This window comes from Ceratotherium simum, chromosome 35 (genome assembly GCF_057802395.1).
Source record: "Ceratotherium simum simum isolate JZ-2026a chromosome 35, ASM5780239v1, whole genome shotgun sequence".
NCBI classification, from domain to species: Eukaryota; Metazoa; Chordata; class Mammalia; order Perissodactyla; family Rhinocerotidae; genus Ceratotherium; species Ceratotherium simum.
In genome coordinates, this window is record NC_141934.1 from 7,143,807 (window position 1) to 7,163,006 (window position 19,200).

General features: G+C 51.3%; 1 protein-coding gene and 1 long non-coding RNA gene across 6 annotated transcripts in view; one reads left to right on the forward strand and one right to left on the reverse strand.

The window, feature by feature from the left end:
* The window catches only part of LOC147912445 (uncharacterized), a 29,617-nt gene extending 16,636 nt beyond the window's left edge, over positions 1-12,981 (forward strand). The window contains exons 3-4 of the long non-coding RNA XR_015549947.1: positions 10,948-11,044; positions 12,749-12,981. This is a non-coding gene — a long non-coding RNA (uncharacterized LOC147912445). The remainder of the gene's footprint in view (positions 1-10,947; positions 11,045-12,748) is intronic.
* Positions 12,982-13,053: 72 nt separating this feature from the next.
* DEPDC5 (DEP domain containing 5, GATOR1 subcomplex subunit) overlaps positions 13,054-19,200 on the reverse strand; it is a 119,377-nt gene continuing 113,230 nt past the window's right edge. For all 5 annotated transcript variants that reach the window (XM_087423931.1, XM_004429738.3, XM_004429737.3 and 2 more), the window contains 3 exons: positions 18,096-18,156; positions 13,975-14,057; positions 13,054-13,816 (listed from right to left, as the gene is read on the reverse strand). In XM_087423931.1, the coding sequence (XP_087280057.1) occupies positions 13,524-13,816; positions 13,975-14,057; positions 18,096-18,156 (437 nt within the window). In that variant the 3' untranslated portion in view covers positions 13,054-13,523. The remainder of the gene's footprint in view (positions 13,817-13,974; positions 14,058-18,095; positions 18,157-19,200) is intronic.

Here is a 19,200-nt window from a genome sequence, read left to right on the forward strand (position 1 = left end):
CATGGCAAGCAGGGGCTGCCCACGGCCACGTTGCTAGCAAGTGGAACCTCCTGGATATCAGGAGGGCTGTTCCGGCTCCACAGCAGGAGGCCAGTGAGAAAGGCCGGTTGGTTATGCAAAGGCAGCAGATTTTCTCTTGGGGCAGTTCTGTGCTTGATCTGAAGGGCTACCCTCCACCCCAAAGGCTTTCTCCCCCCTCATTCATTCACTCATTCCTTTAATATTTATTGAATACTTTGTGCAAACGAAGTATTTTGTGCAAACGGAGAGCAAAGAACGACTTGGTCTCTGTTCTCATGGAGCTTAGCCTCTAATAGGGAAGGCAGATGTTAATCCAAGTGGAAGGAAGAGAGCAAATGTATAACTGTGATAAGTGCTACCGCAGAGGCACATGTCACCCCGAGAGTGTGCAATAGGGAATTCCCCTCATCAGAGGTCACGAGAGGCTGGGACACTAATGACTGAGCTGACATCAAGACGAAGAGCAGGCACGGACCAGGTGAAGAAGGAGGGAGAGCAAATTCCAGGCAAACTGCCTGGTGTGGGCTGAGCATAAGTCACATGAAAGCTAAAATAAGGCCTGTGTGACCGCCGGAGGTCGAGCAATGGGGAGAGACGTGCAGGATGAGGCTGGAGAGGTAGGTGGGGGGCTCATAGGCTACTTTAAGGGGTTTGGTCTTTTTCTGAAGTGAAATAGGAAGTCACTGAAGGGTACTGAGCAGGCAAAGTGGCATGATGTAAGTATTATTACATGAAGACAGAGAGGAAATACCAGTTGCCTCTTCCAGGAGTCAAACTGGTGATGGATGTTAACTAGACTGCATGCTGATCATGTTGCAATAAATACACATATTGAATCATCATGTTGTATACCTGCAACTAATATGATGTCATATGTCAAGTATATCTCAATTAAAAAAAACAGCTGGTGATGATGGTGGTGGTGATAATAATGACAAAAATAATAATAAGAGAGCTAATGTTACTGAACACTATGTCCCATGCACTGTTTTAAGCACTCTATGCATTCATTCATTTAATCCTCACATTCACCCTATGAGGTGGGCACTGTTATTATCCCCATTTTACAGCTGACAAAACTGAGACACAGAGAGAGATTAAGTAACTTGCCCAAGGTCACACAGCTTGTAGGTGGTAGAGCTGGCAGATAAGTGAATGACCTCTGAGCACTCCAAGAAATTACTGTCTTAAAGAAGTCATGCAACAGGGAAATGCTGTCCTACAAAAGTGTCTGGGGACGGCGACTGGGAATAAACCTGAGTTGTAACTTAGGCCCTTAGTCCATGTGGTTGGCTCTGTGAACAAGCACTCACTGAGCATCTGCCATGTGCTAGGCACACTGCTGTAAGTATTGAGGACATGGCAGGGACAAAAACAGTCCTGGAACCTACATTCCACTGAGGAGAAAAGACAATGCGTGAGTGGGCAAATAACCCACATGATTTCAGGTGATGACAAGGGCTGTGAGGAAGAGATAGCAGGGCAGTGTGATGGGCAGTGATGGGCAGAGGGGTGGTGCTTCTCTAGACAGGGTAGTCAGAGAAGGTGACAAGTGACACCAACAATGAAGAAGCAACTGAGCCACGATCTTGGGAAGAGGGTTCCAAGAAAAGGGAAGAGTCGTGCAAAGGCCCCTAGGCAGGGGCAACCTTAGCTTGCTCATGGAACAAAGAGAAGAAATAGTGCATCATTCCAAGCGAGCAGGTAGAGATGACAATGGAGACAGAAGCTTCCAGAAGCCCAGGCCCTGTAGGGCCTTGTGGACTGTGGCAAGGAGTTGGGATTTCATCCTGAATTGATGGGAAGTCACTGAAGGGTTTTCAAGCAGGGGAATGATATGACCTGTTCTGTTTAAAAGAGAGCACATTGGTAGCTGTGAGGAGAATAAATTCTTGAAGGCAAAGACGATGCAGGTGGACCAGTTAGGTTGCTGCGGCATCAAATTAATGTGGAGATGGGGAGAAGGGTCAGATTGCAATATATTTTTGCTAATGGATTAGATGTAGGGGTTGAGGGCAGGAGATATAGGATAACGCCCATGCTTTCAGCCTGAAAAACTGGGTAGATGATGGTCCAGTGACTAACATGGGGAAGACTGTGGGAGGAGCAGGTTTGGTGGGAGACAGGACGACACAGCTAAATCGAGTTGTTGTGTTTTAGACACATCCAGTTTGTTAGCCTCTTAGATCTCTAGGAAGAGGCCAAGAAGGCAGCTGGATAGGTGGGCTGGAGTTCAAAGGCAGGGTCAGGGCTGGGTCTCAAGTTGAGACTTGGGGCGGGCATGTAGATGGTAATTAGAATCATGGGACTGGGTTGCCTGCGGAATGAGATGCAGAAAAGAGGTCCAGCGGCTGGGATCCTCCAATGTGTGGGGACTGGACAGAGGTGTAGAGGCCAGCAAGGGAAGGTGAGAAAGGCCAACGAAGGAGGCCACAAGGAAAGTCCACCCTGGCCCAGCTCTCCGCTGACCAACCTTGTAACCTCAGGCAAGTTGTCCCCGCCTTTAGACCTCAGTTTCCTTTTTGTAAACCAGGGGGGTGGCTTTACTCATCACTGAGGTGGCTCCAGCTTGGTCATTCCGTGACGCTCCTGTGGCCACATGCGAGATGAAGAAATCAAAGCTCTTGCTCACCCACCTCGTTTCTAGGCCTTCTATAATTGGCTTGCACTGGCCAAATATTCAACAAAACACAGCCCAAAGGCCCACCACCGAGGGGCAGGGGGCAGGGCAAAGTGATGGTGACCTGGAGTGGAATCCAGACTCTGCCACTTGTCAGATGGGTGACCTTGTGTGACCCCAATTCTCAGTTTCTTATCTGGAAAAGTGGCCAATAATGCCCACCATGAGGGGGTGTCGCTAGAACTAAGGCAGGTAGCATGCAAAGCACCCCGCACAGCTCCAGGCATGCATGCAGTCATTGCCAGTTCCTCTCTCCTTTGGGAAAATTTCTTCCCTGGATCAGAAGAGTGGGATTCCAGGGTGCCTTGACCCTTGCAGAATAATGCAGTCCTGCTGCCAATCAACCCCAAGGCTGCCAGCTCAGTGCCATCTCTGCCCCTCCCCTGCACGGCACGTCTGCCATCACAAGAATCAGGAGTCTGCAAAGACTGACTGACTAGCCAGAGCCTGGGGCACTGTGGGGGCTGGGAGGGAGGGGGGCACAGCTTCCAGGGCTGACCATCACTGTAGACTGGAGCCTTTTCCCGGGCTGCATTAACTAGGCTGGCAAAGGGCAGTGATATGACAGCAGGGAAACGCTTCAGCAGAGAGCAAGTTGGAGCTCGGGCCAATGTGTTCAGCCCCGATGACGGCTCCTGGCTCTACGTCTCCTAGAGGCAGCCCTGGGGAGAAGGCTGGAGGGGGAGCTGGGCCGGGAGCCTGGATTCCTGGCTCCGCCTGTCACAACAATTAGATTAATGGCTCCACTTATCAGGCCCCTCCACTGTGCCAGACCTCGTACTAAGTGCTTTACCTAAGCACTCTTTAACAACCCTGCAAGGACGGCAAACACATTCCTATCGAAAAGATGAGGAAACTGAGGCTGAGAGAAGACAAAGCCTTGCCCAAGATCATCCAGACTTCCAGACACTCCTCTTGATGATGCGTCAGACAGGCAGGACCCCTTCTATAGCCTGCAAGGCCCTGCGTGATCTGGTCTCTGCTTCCTTCTCCAGCTACACCAGCCCCCTCACTCTCCCTCCCCCTCTCCCTTGGGCCCACCAAGCTTCTTTCCATCTCAGAGTCTCAGGGTCTTCACAGCTAGGAGCTCCCCCTCCCCACCCTTCTCTGCCCTTTGCAAGCCCTGCCATCCATCAGGTCTCCATGGAAATGTCCAGGAAGGCTTCTCTGAGTCCTAGACTAGGTTGGGGCCCCGTCAAACCTCTCACAATGACCTCTCCTTGGCCTTTGGAGCACTTTTCACAAGTATATTTCACAACCATAACAATAGTGATTTGTGTAATGTTTTGTTCACCGTCCCCTCCTGTATCTGCACAATGCCTGGCACATTGATGGTTCTTAATATACTTGTTGATGGGAGAACAAGGACTGAAAACCTGCACGACAAATGAGCGAATAAACCACAAATGAATCTCCATCTTGCAGGGACAGGCTGGCTGTGATACTGCCGGGAGACAGGGACTTATATAAACGGCCATGTCTCTTATAGTCTAAATCATAAAACCTGATAGAAACAGTATCTTTTAATCACATGGATGCTGGAGCGGTGTGTGAAGAGATCCCAAGATTTTGTGTGGTGGGAGGTGGACACCCAGCTCCCTGCATAGGTTAGGTCCCCAGACCAGACCAGCTTCTCTTTGTCATCCCCCAATCTCGACTCCAGCAGTGGCAGCCAGTCTCCTGCTTCCTGCAGGAGACGGTAGCAAGGGGGTGGTCAGACCTGCCTCTCATCTCGCAAGGGGAAGTGTACCCCATTTCACTTCTGCTTTGAGGCGAGACACATCCTGTGTGTCAGACTACCCAGGGAGTGCTCCTGTCCTCCTAGCCCCAACCACCAACGGTGGCCAGTGCAGTGTTCAGGCACTGGAGAGCCTGGGAACACGGCCTTCATCCCTGTGCCGGGAGCCCAGGCCCCACACTCTGCCCTTCCTCCTTCCGGATGTGGCTTCCCCACCGTGGGAGCCATGCTCAGTGGGCTTGTTTCTCCCACGCCCCATCCCTTTCTAATGGGAAGAGCCCTGGGGATGGAGAATCCTGAGTTCAATCCTTCCTCTGCAAAGTGGGTGCTCAGTAACCCTGGGTAAGTGCCTCCACTTCCCTGGACTCGGTTTCTCCTCTGAGAAGTGGGGGTACCACCACTCACCAGCCTCCCTTGGGGCTGTCCTCAGGCTCGAGCACTAGGACGATGGGAGCACACTTGCTTGGGGTTCAATATAGAAGTAAGCTCTTGCTATCACCTTTCTTCTGCTTTTCCCCCTCTCTTCCCAAGTTTCAGACTAGCTGGTGGTGTACCAAGTTTTTGGCAGACCTGCTACCACATTCAAAACAATGTTGGAATGGCCTCCCTTAGGGGAGTGTTGACAGTGCTCCCTTATTTTGTGCCACTCAGACACCTTTGCCAAGCTGACGGCATGAAATCCTGTGACCCTTTGAAGAAGGCAGAGAAACACTGTCATCATCACCCCACCCCCAAACTTGAGGTCCAGTGAGGTGAACGGATTTGCTCAGGATCACACAGGTAGTCGGCACTAAAGTCAGAAAAGAAGAGGGCCGGCCCCGTGGCTTAGCGGTTAAGTGCGCGCGCTCCGCTATTGGCGGCCCGGGTTTGGATCCCGGGCGCGCACCAACGCACCGTTCCTCCGGCCATGCTGAGGCTGCGTCCCACATACAGCAACTAGAAGGATGTGCAGCTATGACGTACAGCTATCTACTGGGGCTTTGGGGAAAAAAAAGGAGGAGGATTGGCAATATGTTAGCTCAGGGCTGATCTTCCTCACATAAAAAAACAAAAAAAAAGAAGAGCAGTGACTATACCTCAGTAGGTGCAGGGCCACAAAATGTTTCACAGCCCTTATCTCAGGTTCTCACATCATCCAAGGCTCAGCGTGGTCTCAGGAGCTTTGGCAGGGTCACACAGGGAAGAAATGGCAGGCTAAACCTGGGAAGAGGGTTTCTGGCTCCCCAAAGAGAAAGGGGATGATGAAAGAGGATCATTCTCTGCCTGCCCCATCTGAGATGCCGGCCACAACCTCAGACTGTGTGTGTTGAAAGCCTCTGTTCTCCGCAGATCCGGGGCCAGGAAGAGCACAGCCTGACAGGTGAGCAAGGTCATTTCCCCCAACCCCGTCCCTGCCTCTGTGGTGTGACCTCAGGGCCCAGGCTGGCTCAAGGCTTCCAGACAAAAGCAGCCATTTGTTGTTCAGGTTTGCACCCTGGAACTTGATAACAGTCACCTCCCTCTGGAAATCAGTTGTTGAAGTGCAGGCTGAGTGGGCCAGGTTTGTAGAAATCTCTCTCCAGTTTTCTCCCCCATGTTTTCAAGCTGTCACCTTCTTGTTTGGTCTGCTGCTGAAGCCCTCCAGCCCTCCAGAATCCCCTTCCCCATCTCGTCCCCCTCACCGGCCAGAACTCTTACACAGCCTTCAAATCCCAGCCCAAATGTCCCTTTCTCCAGTCTTCCCCTGCTTCTCCTGCTCCAGTCAAGCCCCTGCTTCTATTTCTGTAGTGCTTTATGTATGTTTCCCTCCACCAAGAAAGCAGGGCCCCCATTAGTTCAGCCTTGCATAAATGTTAGCTGAATGAATTCAACCAATTTTAAATGAGCACCTATGTGTGATGGGCACTTGTGAGGAGGATACAAGGATGGACAAGATGTGCGCTCTGCCCTCAAGGAGCTTATATACAAGTGGAGAGGCAAGCTATATGTACAAGGAGAGAGAAACACAAGAGCCGCGCTGTAGCATGTGAGCACCAAATATGACCAGGACTCTAATCCTGGTTCTGTCCATAACTTGCTGTGTGGCCCTAAGCAGGTCTCTTAGCCAGTCTGGCCTTGGAACCCAGCAAGGGTGATTGCTACAGGAGATTGGGAATGGAGCTGCCATCAAGAAAGGATTCAGATCTCCACCGTCAGGGGCAAGTGGCAGGTCTCTCTTCCTCCAAAGTCATAGGAGGGAGGAGTCTCGCATCTGGACCTCTTATCTGATCAGAATCTAGTTCAGGGTGTCTCAACCTCAACACTATTGACATTTGGGGCTCAATAATTCTTTGTTGTAGGGACCAACCTGTGCATTGTAGGGTGCTTAGAAACACCCATTAGATGCCAGTAGCACCTCCCACAGTTGTGACAACCAAAAGTAACCCCAGACATTGCCAAAAGTCCCTTAGGGGTCAAAATCACCCCCAGTTGAGAACCCCCAGTTGGCTCCTGGTTCTCCTCCAGAGCTGTATCCAAGGGCCTGGAAAAAGGGTGTGGGTTTTGAGACAGCGTCAGGACAAAAGTCTCACAGGCTTGCCTCTGACAGAGCCCTGCCCGCCCTCTCAAGCTTGTGTCTACTCAGGTTCTGAGGACACAGAGCTTGAGGAGAGGCGGAACATTTTGCCTTGAAAAGGGGTCCTTCCCAAGACAGCATGTGATCGTGCCTACCAGATGCTCTCAGACTGGGGAAGAGGAGGACCCAGAATGTGAGCGATGAGGGTTGGATGAGTATCAAAGGCCTTAGGAAAATGTTTCTCTCCCAGGATGCCATGAGCTTAAAAATAAAATTTGCTGTCTTTTAAGAGACATTTGTGGATTAAAGGCAGGGGAGAAATTGAGCCTGGATAAGCAATTTGGTACAATTCAAAAAGCAAAGAGAGGAGGTAAGAGACTCAGTTCCAGTCACAACTGCCACGAGCTGCCTGAGAGATTGACAGGGACTCACATTCCTTCTCAGTACCCAGCTTGCCCGTCGGCTGAGGAGGGGAAAGGTCTGAAATCCTGTGGTACTCAAGGTTCCTCCCAGATTCATCGCCAGATGAGTTCAGATGGAAATGCCAGGCTCAGAGAGAGAGACGTTTGCTGGGGATTGCACAGCGTGGCCCCATCTCCCCCTGACCTCATGGGGAAAGAGATTTTCTTCTTGGGAGGACTAGGTGCTGATTCACTGAGGGAACAGATGAATCTTGCTGCAGCTAGAGAAGCAGATGGAGGTCAAATCTAAAGGCCAGTAGGACTGGGTTCTTGGCAGCTGCTTTGCCCCCACAACCCACGCATTCCAGGCCAGGCTTAGGCAAGTGTGTGGCATGGCCTGAAGGCCAAGAGCTGCCTGAAGCACTTGCAGGCTGAAGTCAGTTGTAGACCAGAAGGGAAGGAGCAGACAGTGCCTTCCAGATAGGAACCTGGGGGAGAAGAAAGGCCACTGGCCCCTACTCAAAGTCACTGACTGTTCCCTACTGGAGAGCCTGTATGTGAGGCCACGTCCACATGTTACACGGCATCTGCACCTCAGCAGGCCTGCACCACACATGAAATACAGTCAGCTGGAAAGGAGAGAGGGGTGCCCAGCCAGAGTCCCGGGACAGAGTAGTGGGTGGCATCTCACTGACCCAGCACCACCAGGAGGTGAGGGGTCAGCACAGTGGGTGGGGGCTGTGCTCTGGGGTCCCACAGACCTGATTCCCAGCCCCGCTGTTAGCTGAGTGGCCTTGGGCTCCACCTCCTGGGGCCTTCCACCTCTCATCTGCTATGATGACGGTTGACAAGATTACCCGATGAAAAGGCACGTAAAGTATACTACATTGCCCAGAACACAGGAAACACTCAAGAAATGGAGCGATCATTGTTATTTCGTGTATCTGAAATCTTCTGGGTAACTGAGGAGGCCTGTAAATTGGCTTCTACTCGGCTTTCTCTCCCACCATTTCCTGTCCACTTTAGCAAAACCTCACCAATTTCCTTAATGCCTCAGGCATATATCACACACTTCTTCCTTGTAATACCCAAAGTTTCCATTTTGATTATTTTGATGGGTCTCTTCCCACAAATGGGATATGGGTTTCTGGGCCTGTGCAATGTAGTACTTAGCAGTTCCTGGCCCAGCTGCTCATCCTCTGGTGGTCCCATACCTCTTGTGGTCCTGCGCTGTGGGAGGGCCTTGTAGCTCTCCGTCTGCTCCCATTGGTTGCCATTCTGTCATCAGTTGTCATCTTACTTTGCTGTCAGGGTCTCTGCCTCTACTCTGTTGCCTTCCAGTGGGCTGCTTCTAATCTGCTTTGGTCTGTGAGTCAGACTTCCAGGCTGGTTAGAACTGCGTGTAAAGTAAGCAGGAAGAAGCCCAGAGAAGGAATCTGGGGCAGGGTTTCGCAAAGGGACCACTGATAGCAGAATCACTCGGAGTGTCTGTTTACAGCACAGAGTCCCAGCCCTCCTGAATCAGAGTCTCAGAGAGGCTCTAGAATCTGTGATTTATGCGACCTTCTTATGCCCAGCAGCATTGGAGAGCCAGGGGTAGGGACTAAGACAGGGACTTCTGCTCTGAAGCCAGCTTATTTCTAGTTCCTTTAGTAAAGGGATGTGTTACTCTATCTCATTTCTTTTTCCATCATGTTTTTCTGCATCCCACACCCTGTGTGGATGCTCACCTCAGACTCATTTCTCAGTCCAGGAGGCCAACCAGTGCTGCCCCAGGTGTTCCGGGGCCTGTGTGCACCCGAGCACAACTGTGAAGCTGAAAAATGTCTGCAGAGCTGCCCCATCTCAGGCAACAACCTTGATCACAATGGGCGGGAGCCAGGGCAATGTGGTCAGGAAGCCCTCTCCCTGCTCTTGGCAATGTGGCGCCTCTGCCAACAGAAAACATTTCTCAGCAGAGGTTCCTGGGACCAGATAAGGTAGGATGACCATAGCAGCTAGAGGAACACAGCCCTCCGGCACAAGTGGGGACAATGCGCTCGGCCTCTTGACCACTCCTACGCATCCTACAAGGCCCAAGCCTACTTCCTCTTTAAAGACTACCCTGTCCACTCTGGCCCTCTGTGGTTATTCCTGTCTCTAAACTCCTGGGGTTCACAGAGCCCGGGGCAATAAGCATCTTCATAAAAGCTAATGTTTAGGGAGGGGATCACAACCTTCCAGGCACTGTCTTAGCTCTTTACCCACATTCTCTCGTGTGACTTTCATGACGCCATGAGATGGTATTATTGTCTTATTTTACCGATGAGAAAACCAAGGCTCTGAGAGGTGCAGTAACTTACTCAGGGTAGCCCTGCTGGACTCTGAATCCAGCCACCTGCCTCCTGAGCCTGCCCTCTTAACCACCATGCTGCTGACTGCAACCAAATGCCTAGAAAGGCACTGGGCTGGGAGTCAGAAGACCTATGTCCTTGTGCTGGTTCCACCTAGAGCCTGGGGCAGGTCATTCCCTGTTTCCTTATCTGGGAGAAAATGAAGTTGGACCAGATCTCTAAGAACTCCTCTGCTCTAAGGCTCATCTTATTGGACCATGCTCATCTCTGCCCTCACTGGGGTGACCCAAGGCATGTCATACAAGTGACTGGGTCTTAATGGCCTCATTTCTCAACATGGTAAGTGCCTTCCATGACTCAGTTTAGGGAGCGAGGCTAGCATGTGTCCCTCCTATATGCTGGGCCCTGTGAGGGGCCCTGCCACATGCACCTGCTCCCTTGATCTCACTGGCTCACTCATTCAACTCTCATTGACTGAGAAATTCTAAGCCTAATGAGCTGAAACGGGTCAGCAAATAATTACAATATCACAAGCACAGAAGAGCAACACTCAGAGGTCTGTGTGTGTATGAGGGTTGGTAGAAAGGTGAGGCTATGTCATCTCTATTTAATAGGTCAGGAACCAGGCTCAGGAGACAGAATATTCCCAGTTCTCACTGCTGAGAAACGGCAGAGCTAGAGTTTAAACCCAGGTCCTCTTGGCCCCAAGCTTCCTGCCTTTCTTTCTCCACCAAGGAATGGTTATTCACATCTATACACCTGATGCGGGGCTTCCAATCTGCATGCACAAGTCCTTCATATCTAACCAAACCACATGACCCCTCAGGGCCGGGCTCTGCATGTGGAAAGCAGGGATGGAGGGAGGTGCGCAGGTCTGAGGGACAGCTAGGAGGGACAGGTGGGAAGACTGGGTGATGATGGAGTTGCGGGAGGACTGAGTTCACTTCCAGATTCTGGCTTGGACAAGTGGGTGGAAGGAGAGAGGAGGAATGACGGGGAGCCACCAGCAGGGGAACTGGGGCTCAAGGGCACATGTGTTTCAGGCCCAGCTCTGAAGGGTGAGTGACCCAGTGTTCTAACTTGTCAGCCACCTCTTCTTCCACCATATCATCCTCTGGGCCTTCTTCTCCCGGGTCACCTTTGGAATAGATAAGAGGGCAGAAAGCAGGGGCAATCGCTGGCTTTACACGCAGGATACCGAGGATCACAAAAGACTGCACCGTATATTCTGACCTGAACAGGCCAGCAGCTGCCATGTCCAGGACGATCGCTCAGGAAGCTGGCTCAGCAGCACGGCGAAGAGGACTGCAGCCCGGGAATGCGAGAGCAGCCTGATTAGTAAGTCCTTTCATATACATCTGTCTTTTTTTTTTTTTTTTTTGTGAGGAGATCAGCCCTGTGCTAACATCCGCCGATCCTCCTCTTTTTTTGCTGAGGAAGACGGCCCTGGGCTAACATCTGTGCCCATCTTCCTCCACTTTATATGGGAGGCCGCCACAGCATGGCTTGCCAAGCAGTGCGTCGGTGCGCGCCCGGGATCCGAACCAGCGAACCCCGGGCCGCCGCAGCGGAGCGCGCGCACTTAACCGCTTGCGCCACCGGGCCGGGCCCTATACATCTGTCTTTTGATCCTCAAACCACTCCAGGAGACAGCCTCCCATTTTATAAATGAAGGACATTAATGCCTAGAAGGAGCAAAGGTTGTCTGAGGGAAAAGAAGATGAAAAAGGAAAAGAAAATGGATTTTTATCAAGGACCCACTCCACGCCAGCATTCAACCAGTGTGCTTTCACATATACTAACAGACCTTTTCTCTCAAACTCTCTACATGCAGCATCAATAGCTGCATTTTACAGAAAAGAAACCGGCTCCAGAAGTCACTCAGGAACCGAGTGAGGGGGAGATTCAAATGCAACACCCAGTGCCTGGCCCTTGAGTCCAGAGCTCATTCATTCAGTCCACACATTCATCCAACCACCACTTCTCCAGCTTCTACTATTATGCTGCACGTTTAGGAACAAAGAGATGAACAATAGGCAAGCTTCTGCCATGCTGGAGTGTGAACGTGCTGAGTGTGGTTGCTGAAGTACAAGCTGCTGTGGGAAGATCATACAGGGAATCCTGCTGCGCTTCTCTGGGGAAATGACATTTGAGGGAAGAGCTGACGGATAACGCCCAGGAGTTGGTAAGGCAGAGTGGGCGTGGAGAGGAGGAGTGCTCTTAGCAGACGGAACAGCTGTGCAAAGGATCTGAGCCGCAAAAGAGTTTGTGATGTTCCAGGTGGCTGGAGAAATGGCCTAGGACCAGATCGTGCAGGGCCACGTGAGCCACGTCTAGGATTTGACAAGTTCAAGTCACCAGAGGTCTAAATTAGTGGTGGGCACAATCAGAGTGGTTTTTAAAAAAGACTCTGCTGGCGCCGGCCCGGTGGCGTAGTAGTTAAGTTCACACACTCTGCTTCAGTGACCCAGGGTTCGCAGGTTCTGATCCTGATGTGCGGACCTATGCAGCACTTGTCAAGCCATGCTGTGGCAGGCATCCCACATATAAAGTGGAGGAGGATGGGCACGGATGTTAGCCCAGGGCCAGTCTTCCTCAGCAAAAAGAGGAGAACTGGCAACAGATGTTAGCTCAGGGCTAATCTTCCTCACACACACACACAAAAAAAGACTGCCACATGGAGAATGGCCTGGAGTGAAAGCAGAGACAAGTTAGGAGGCCCTCCTAGCCATGCAAGAGGAAGATGAAGATGAAGGAGGGCTGGGCTGAGAATGGCAACAGAGGGCCTAGGAAGAAGTGGGCAATTCGGAAGCTACTGAGGAGGTAAATCAACAGGGCTTGTGATGAACTCCGTGTGGAGAGATGGAGGGGAAGAAGTGGCAGTACTTGTCAGGTGCCCCTCTGGCCTGTAGCCCCTCACCCCCACCAGCAGGTTAGGGCAGGGCACTGAGGTTAAGGCACCATACTGAGTCTCATCCTGTTGAGCAATGGATCCTAAACCTCAGCTAGAGTCAACAGGGGCTTTCCTTCGATTTTTTTCAGAACATCATGATGTCTGCGTGCCACAGCAGGGCTCACCCACCTAGCAAGATTCACCTCTGACAGCACAAGCCTGTGGGTTCCTAGTACGTTGTACTGTCTGCTCACTAAGCCTGACCGAAACTACCCTTGCTCCTGCCCAAGGGCCTGTGCAAAGACATCTTTCTCACAGCCAGACTCTCCAAGACAGTGAATTCTAAAGTCCTCCTCACTGTCTGCAGCTGCCTCACTGGCCACTACAGCCCTGGTGACGTGGCATGACTGCCCAGCCAAGGATGGGACTGCTGCTGCCGGGAACCAGGCTGGGGGACAGAGATGCTGCACACGGCACTTTATTTCTTCTTCTGATATGTACAGGTATATACAGTTGGTGTGAGCCTATGGTACATTATTTCACAAAATTATCTTACATCCTGTGCACACTTCTGGGTGGGAAGCGGCAGATTCTGCTCTGAATAGCCCACGGATGGTGGAGGGAAAGGACACTCACAGGAGCCGCCCCCTCTCCAAGGACATTCTTGGGGGCTGCCTGCCCCCTTCCCTAGTATTGAAGCCCTCCCACGGACCATCTGGGCCTCCCACCTGCTCTCAGTGCTAGCTGCTTCCAAAGACTTTCTCTTTGAGTGGTAGAACACTTGTGGGGGGAAGAAACACTAGCAACGGCCCCCACTCACCGACAGTGGCAAACTTACATCGGACGCTCAGAGCCTGACTGATCCTATTGAATATCAGTAGCAAGACCGGATCCTCCCCATCCTAACCCCAGCACAGCCTGGCCTCATGGGGCGCTAGCGTGCATCTTCTCCAGGCAACTCATCCAGAACGTGACTAGGCGGTTGTCACGGTTGATGCAGAAGTCCGTGAAGTCCTTCAGCAGCCGATCGGCAAACTTCTCGTCCCCTGTGGCACTGGAGCGCCACGTCTTGGTCAGCATGGTGTTGTAGGCCCAGTTGTAGCCAACCCGCTCCTCGCAGAACATGTTCTGGTTGGTGGAGCTGGTGGAGTTCCGCCGCCGCCGCTGCTGCCCAGAGAACTTGCGCTTGGAGTAGGGCAGCTGTAGGAACACTGTTCCTGAAGAGAAAGAGAAGCACCCGTGTCGCAGCCACCAGGTTCTGCCGCCACAGGCTCAGTGCACAGGAAGAACCCTTGTGGACGGGCCAGGCCCCTCTCAGGGCTCACAATCCTGCCCCAGTGGCCCACCTGCCCATGTTTTGCCCTGAACGCCTCACCTGTAACGTGGATGTACTGAGGCTTGTTCTCCGCAGGGAAGTTAAAAGCAGAGGCAGAATATTTATCTTGCACAAACCCAAACCTAAGGGAAGGACAGGAAGACTGATTAGGCCCTCCTTAGCTAAAGGGACAGGGGAGTGTGGCTAATGGGACTCTCTGACAGCCTGGGCTACAGTCATCTGGAAAGCTCTTTCAAGAAGGAACATGCAGGTTGCTTATTTTCGCCCTCATCACTTCCCAGCCTCTACCCCTTCAATGGCTCATCAGATCTCCTCCCGCCCAGCCTCCGTGCATCTCCCCGGTGATCAAAAGCCCTCTCACCTGCTGCCCTCTTCCTCACCCAGCCTTCATCTCTGCTCAGCCACCCTTCCTCCTGCGTGCCCCCTAGCCGTCCCATCAGACTTTCCCACCGTGCCCACCCACATACTTGAGACAGTCAACTCCTCCAGGGAAGGGTCCCTATCTTAATTCACCTCAGCCACACCTCTCTCCCTCCACACTGTTCTCCCACACTAACCACAAAGTAGGTTCTCAATAAAGGCTTTGAATTGAAATAGAATGAATGTTAATTGAAATCCTTTTCTTAAAAGTGAAGAACACCAATCTGGGGCTCTCTGCTTCGCTGTATTCTGGAAATGGGCAGGAGGAGCCATTTTTCATTTGTGGCTTGTTCTATTCCTGGTTTTTCTATTTCCATAAAGCACATTTATTACAGCTCTACCTGCTAAGTGCTGCAAAGGACGTGTTAACAGATGTGGCTCCTGCCCTGAGTCTGAGGGGTTTATGTAATGAAGGCAGGGATGTAGGCAGAACTAAAGGAGGTAAAATGCCCCTCTCCTTTCCTGGACTGAGTTCCTCAGGGAGGTGCTATGTTGTATCCTCTAGAAAAGCTGCTGGCTTTACACTGACATTCGATAATTATTTACTGAAAAACACATGAAGTCAGATATGCAAATTGAACGGAACGCTAACATGCACTGCAAGCTCCATCATCTACAGACTGATTTTATCATGTGTGGGAACAACTCTGGATTTTGCCTGCCTTCCCCTCTACTTTCCAATCGAGGCTATTTATGTACGCAGCATGGATCAGCCTGACCAGATTCTTGCCTCCTTTCTTTCTGAGGTCACCAGGAAAGACCTTTATTCTTTTTTTTTTTTTTTTCTGTGAGGAAGATCAGCCCTGTGCTAACATCTGCCAATCCTCCTTTTTTTGCTGAGGAAGACTGGCCCTGGGCTAATATCCGTGCCCATCTTCCTCCACTTTATATGGGACGCCGCCACAGCATGGCTTGCCAAACGGTGCGTCGGTGTGCGCCCAGGATCCGAACCGGCAAACCCTGGGCCACCACAGAGGAGTGCACGCACTTAACCGCTTGCGCCACCGGGCCGGCCCCATGGCTTAGTGGTTAAGTGCACGCGCTCCGCTACTGGCGGCCCGGGTTCGGATCCCGGGCGTGCACCGACGCACCGCTTCTCCGGCAATGCTGAGGCCACGTCCCACGTACAGCAACTAGAAGGATGTGCAACTGTGGCATACAGCTATCTGCTGGGGCTTTGGGGAAAAAAAAAGGCAAGAGGATTGGCAATGGATGTTGGCTCAGAGCCGGTCTTCCTCAGCAAAAAGAGGAGGATTAGCATGGATGTTAGCTCAGGGCTAATATTCCTCACAAAAAAAAAAAAAAAGGCAATTGAACCACATAGTCCTTGGCCCCCTCACTGTCCACTTGGGGAGCATGTGAGCCAGAATTGCAGTGAGGACGGGGAGTTCCAGTCCCAGGGATGGGATGTACTAACCTCATGTCAAGTGCCCAGACAAAAATGGAGGAGGAGCTGGGGAGCCACGGCAGAGGGGTCCAGGGAAGCTGCACACTTTTCTAACTCTTTCTGGGATGGACCTTAGGGGTGGCCTAATATTTCATGTCAGAGCCATATTCCCACCTGGAGTCTACTCTATGCAAAAGCTACATACCGGACAACTATTCTGGACAAGGCACTTTACTAGGCCTTGTGGAAGGAAACAAAAATGAGAAAAATGCATACCCTTATCCTCCAGGGGCCCCTAAATTAGTGTAATAGATGGACAGAGTGCATTGGGAAAAAGGGAAGGAGGGATTCAGAGTGGAGGGACCTGGGGGCAAGACTGACAAGTGTAGAAGGGAGTGGGGGCTTAAGGGGGAAGGTGGGGGAGGGGGTTTAAGTGGGGAGGTGAGAGGGGGGTGGGTGGGGAGGTGGGAGCAGGTTTAAGTATAGGGACACACAGCAGAGCCCCGGGCAGGAGACATGGGGACTGGACAGAAGACGTGAGGAAATCGAAGGCTGGAAAAGCAGGCTGAAGAGGACAGGGCAATAGTGTAGAGAAGATATGACTGGGATTTGGACTGAGGTGGATCAGGAGGAGGATGCAGTGAAGAAAAAAGCAGATTTGACAAATAAAGGCCACATCCTGTGTGATATCCAGCCAGCAAAGCGCAACAACTGCCAGACGACATATGAGGTGAGCAGCGTCAGACCTGCCTATAAACTCATCAGTTGGCTGGGTCTTCCTAATAATAACTACTGTCTACCGAGGGCTTATGAGGGGCCAGGAACATCAGAGAACCCTCCCAACAACCCTGCAAGGGGTGAGAAAACAAAGGCGGAGCAGTTCCAGGACTTGCTCATGGTTCCTCAGCCAGATGCTGGTGGAGGCGGAGATAAATCAGGCCTGTCTGCTTCCCACATCACTGCCCTTTCCCACCGACCACTGCACTCCTCATCTTCTGCCCTGAATCAGCATCCTCTCCTACTGGAAGGAGAAAACTAGCTGCCCTGGCATTCACCCCACAGTCTTGACTAAGCATGGAAGCTAGGTCATAGCTTTCTATGAAAAAAAGGGCTGGGGCCGGCCCGGTGGCGCAAGCGGTTAAGTGCGCACGCTCCGCTGTGGCGGCCCGGGGTTCGCTGGTTCGGATCCCGGGCGCGCACCGACGCACTGCTTGGCAAGCCATGCTGTGGCGGCGTCCCATATAAAGTGGAGGAAGATGGGCACAGATGTTAGCCCAGGGCCGTCTTCCTCAGCAAAAAAAGAGGAGGATTGGCGGATGTTAGCACAGGGCTGATCTCCTCACAAAAAAAAAAAAAAAAAAAAGAAAAAAGAAAAAAAGGGCTGAATAAGGTCTAAGGCAGGCTGGGGCCCACTTGGGTGAGGGGAGGCTGAAGAGTCTGGACTTCACCCTGAGGCTGTGTGGGGTGTGTGCACGGTGCGGGTGGTAACAGCTGGACACTCGAATAAGGAGATGATATAACACTGAAGAAGGTGCAGCAAGAGGAGGAGGTAAAGCAAGAACAAGAGGCTTTGTTTTCACCATGGTTAACACGAAGCAGCAACTGGACACTGAGTTAGTGATGTTCTGGAAACCAAGCCGTACTGGCCAGAGGGGCAGGGAGCTAAGCCTTGGAAAGGCTTTCCCTGGCACACATATTAGGTGCCAGTGAATATCTACTGACTTATCTATTGCCCTTTTTTTTTTTTCCCTGAGGAAGACTAGGCCTGAGCTAACATCCGATGCCAATCCTTCTCTTTTTGCTTAGGAAGATTGGCCCTGGGCTAACATCCGTGCCCATCTTCGTCCACTTTATATGGGATGCCGCCACAGCGTGGCTTGACAGTGCGTCGGTACACGCCCAGGATCCAAACCTGCAAACCCCGGGCCGCCAAAGTGGAGCACGCGCGCTTAACCGCTGCGCCACCAGGCCAGCCCTCTATTGCTTTTTAACCATTCGTTGTCTTTTCAACACGTGTCAAGGGGCTCTTGATAAATTTTATGATTTTTCATCTCATGTCATCTCCAAGATAGCTTGGCTCAGCGTCTTGTTGGAGGCTAAGGAGGGAGCTCTACACTTTCCCCTCAACTGGAAAAGGAAGGTATTAAGGTCTGAAAAACAACAGCCACAGGAACTGGAGAGGTAGTGCTTATCTTTGAAACCAAGGCAAAGGGTCTCGTCAAAGATAAGCAGTGAATTTATCATTGGTGGACTACATCTATCTCTCCAGAAATGAAACAAACAGAGTTTTGCTTTGGTAACTGCTATTCAAGACTGATGCTTTCCCACGATTCCCTTTTGCTAAGGGACAAACCTGTGTGCAATGGCTTCCTGGAAAAGGTGCATTCGATCCCAGTATGTTTCTGGTTCAAAGCCTGAAAGGAAAAAAAAAATAAATGCCAAGTTGCAATCTCATGGTTTGTAATTCTCCCTGGGTCTGGCCTTCTGTACACTTCACTGCTCTTGGCCATTCTTCCCCCTTGAACTCAGCTCAGCTTTTCCACACTACCTGCTTTTGGAAAGAGTAGCCTCCACCCTAAGGAGGGATATCATAAAGAAAGTGACAGCCATGTGTTCCCACCATCCCTTCCCCCAGGCTCTACCAGGATCTAGAAAGGTGATGAATGAGTCCTCAGGAACCAGCGTGAGCTACCATAACTTGATGTAAGACTCATTCTAATGACTTCCTGTTGCAAAAGCAGAAAGGAGCATGACATTAAAGTACAAACAGAACATAAGTTTTAAATGCATGCAATCTGCTTATAAGGACAAGAAAAAACATTTTTTTTTATTACTAATATTCCATTTCCCTACAAGGAAAGGCAATATTACAAGCTCCATTTTAGGGCTGGGGAAACTGAAGCAAATATGAAAATGATTTTTGGAAAAGTGGCCGGCTGGGGAGGGGAGCAGAGCAGACGAGTGCCCTCCCCCATCGCCCACTTCACTGCTCCAGCCTCATTGCTTCTGCGGGGCTGGTGTGAGGACCAGGAGCTGAGCGAGCAGGTGGGAGGGCTGAGGCAGCCTGTTACACAGCTACAGACAACGAGCCGGGGCTGCTCTCGGGGCCAAGGGCTGGGCAGCGACTGCACAAGACACACCAAGAACAAGGGTGCCTGTGATGTCTCATTACTCCTCCCACATTTTGGAATTTTCTATCCAGGATAGATTTGAGGATTCTGGGCAACTAAAGAGAAAGCAAGAAAAAAAGACTTTGGCTTTAATAGGAAAAAACACACAGACATGCAGATTCTTGTCAGATTTTTAAGATTTTGAATTCACTGTCATCGGAAGGGGAGGTAACAGGAAGAGAAGTGGCACAGAAGGAAGAAAATTGATTTTTAGAGTCAAGTCCTTATTCCTTTAAACTAGGACTCTGTTCTTTCAGCTGTAACCATGGCAACCAAGAGAGGATGCTG